General features: G+C 29.7%; 1 protein-coding gene across 1 annotated transcript; it reads left to right on the top strand.

Annotated features, from left to right (window-relative positions):
* Positions 1–47: 47 nt before the first annotated feature.
* LOC107058764 (uncharacterized) lies at positions 48–1,050 on the top strand. Its single transcript, XM_015304893.1, has 4 exons — positions 48–98; positions 190–263; positions 498–699; positions 825–1,050. The coding sequence occupies exons 1-4, from the start codon at positions 48–50 to the stop codon at positions 933–935; spliced, it is 438 nt and encodes a 145-aa protein (XP_015160379.1). The 3' UTR covers positions 936–1,050.
* Positions 1,051–2,787: the final 1,737 nt, after the last annotated feature.

The following is a 2,787-nucleotide window of genomic DNA, read 5'->3' on the forward strand; positions in this document are numbered from 1 at the left end:
TTTTGATATAATTATTCTTATCTGCACAATAGAACCAACAACAAAACATGGTAGTAGATGTTCAACAGAATTCAACACAAACATTTGGACAGTCACATGTACATTAATATTCTTGAGATATTATTCCTAAAAAATCCTATCCCCTCCCTCCCCACCCTTGTACTAAACTAGTTAACTCATATTTTGCAGGCACAATTGACTTTTGGTGAAAGTAGTGACAACTCTCTCACGAATTTCTGGCACAATATTTGCACTTCCACAAGGTTTCTTTCGATATTCATACATTTAATTATTGTTCGCAAGATAATATTTTATCTGCTTAAAAAATATGATGACATTAGAATTATAACGATCAATGCATCTAAACTCTATACGAGATCAAATTATTATCATATAAGAGACCACATAAATAGTAATAATATCATATACAATAAGTCAACGAAATACATTTTATTATTTTTGTTGGTATTGTTGTTCTTTAACATTGTTTCTCTCAGGCATGGCTCGAGTCCACTCGCAAATACGGGTACACAATTGAACACTCCCTCCCAATTAGGGTTGGAGTATGCCCATTCAAATTGGAATATCAACTTGAACAATAACAACGACATCAATCATATTATTCAACAAACTGATCAATCTTCAATTCAAAGTAATGCAATAGCTTCTAATGTTAATGGATTTAACTATCCCATAGAAGTGGTTAGTTCAAAGCTCTATTATTATTATTATTGATTAATTAACTTTATTTGTTTGTTTATAAATTTATATTTGTGATATTATTCACACAAAACTCACTTTAAATATTTTGTCACAATGATCAGGAGAATACCATGGGAAACAATGAATACTTTGCTGAAACAACACATGAGAATGATGCATGGGAATGGGATGATGTTTTCCTCAATGAAGGTTTCAATGGAGATGACTTTTAAATTTAGATTGATCAATGAATGACAAACAAACTTTTTTTTTAATCTAGTTTCTTTATCTTTGGTCCATTTTAAAGACCACAGACTTGATGTTTTAGCTTTTTATTTACTTATTTCTGTATGCAAGATATCATCTTTATGTATGTAGGGTGACCTATATATATTAAAGTGAATAACAATAAGTACCTATGAGTGTTAGAAATAAATTGTGTTACCAACATCATTTGTCTTAATATACTTTTTATTATTATAAGTTGTCCATTTAGATTATATGAAGATGGTGCAAGAAGCTTGGAAACAAGTGGAGGGATCACCTCTATGAATTTTTCCTTTGATTTGGAAGAATACTTGTTGAAAGATATCTGGTACAATTCAGTTTTAAACTTGTTTAAAATGCTTCAGCTTTAATGAACAAAGACATCACCTAATAAATAGGTTTTTCAAAACCTAATAAATAGATTTCACCTTATATGAATTTTGACATTGAAATAAATAACTAATTCAACTTCAAAATAGGTTTCAGCTTTAATACTTTGGCTTCTTGCTCAACAATTTTGAAAAATGCGACTTATCTTTATGTCATTTACAAGTTTGGACTTGCAAATTCATTCACAATTAACATACATGAGTTTGTCTTGAAATTGCATACATAAGACACATTTGGGCCTAATAAATCTTGAGGAATCTAAATTTCTCTTTGCAAAGATTAATTCTAAACAGTTGTTAATCCAAACTATGTAATACCAAAATCCTATTCTGAGATTCATTTCTCTTATGAGAATGTGAAAATGTAGTTGAAGACTCACTCAAAAAAACTGTCAAATAGGAGGGGTTATAATTGCATATTGCAGGGTTACTAATCCGCGCTAATTGTTGTAATGGTGGTTTTCAAAACTCTCGAAGTTATGTCTGCTGCAATTAATTTGTTTGGATTTTTTTGAAGACTGAACAATAATTTGGGAGGTTATTTACTTCATTTTTCGTGGGTTATAAGATCGCCAGATATTCATACATGTATTTTTTTGGGATACCTCCGCAATAATTTGACCAAAAATTAACATTTAATTTTTATATAATTATATTACAAACTAATATAAATATTAGTAAACTTGTACATTATGCTCATAATAATAACTAAAGCACTAGGAATTTTTTTATAATTGAAACACTAATATTTTATTAAATCATAGAAATTGCCTGACTTAAGAATATTCCAAGTAAGCAAACTCTCAATGCATTAGTAAAAAAACAGGTTTATTCAATACATCTTTATCGGCAATAATGAAATTGAAGACATTCAAACATGTTTTCATTTTTTTTTCCACAAGCTTTACTGCAACAACAATAAGCTCGTGAAAATAAATTTCCTTTTGTCATCTTCTGATTGGATTTTCTCCATCGGCAACCATCACTAATCTGCAAAATTTTCAATAAATGACCAAGCTTATTACTACTATTTAACCGATTTTGGAATCCACAAGAGCAATCTACACAAAACATTTTCAAAGCAGATTCAATATGAAAAGAATAATGTTAAAAGAGGAAGCAAAGAAACATATGAAAGTAAAAATACCTATTACTGAATGAATCAATAGACAACCAGAGATCGGGATAAGATGTCATATATATCTAACTTGTGACACCAGATTTTATGTCCATTTAGAATTACAAGGAAATGAATCACAAAATTCAGCAGCGCGCTTACCTTGATGTTGGCAACTTCTCTTGGGACATTTATATTCAGAAAGCAATTATATATGAGGATAAGACTTATTAGAGATCTCAGCTTCAATGCACAATGTGAAATCATGAACATTGAATTTTTCGACCAATTCTAAAATCGACAGTCTCATAA

Source organism: Solanum tuberosum, unplaced genomic scaffold, assembly GCF_000226075.1.
Source record: "Solanum tuberosum cultivar DM 1-3 516 R44 unplaced genomic scaffold, SolTub_3.0 scf00639, whole genome shotgun sequence".
In the NCBI taxonomy this organism is placed as follows: Eukaryota; Viridiplantae; Streptophyta; class Magnoliopsida; order Solanales; family Solanaceae; genus Solanum; species Solanum tuberosum.

What these genes read in the sequence shown, in the direction of transcription:
- LOC107058764 (XM_015304893.1), top strand. Translation starts at nt 48, where the DNA reads ATGGTAGTAGATGTTCAACAGAATTCAACACAAACATTTGGACAGTCA. An exon ending in AATATTTGCACTTCCACAAG is followed by an intron (nt 264 to 497) that starts GTTTCTTTCGAT and finishes TGTTTCTCTCAG; the next exon opens with GCATGGCTCGAGTCCACTCG. An exon ending in GATTTAACTATCCCATAGAA is followed by an intron (nt 700 to 824) that starts GTGGTTAGTTCA and finishes CACAATGATCAG; the next exon opens with GAGAATACCATGGGAAACAA.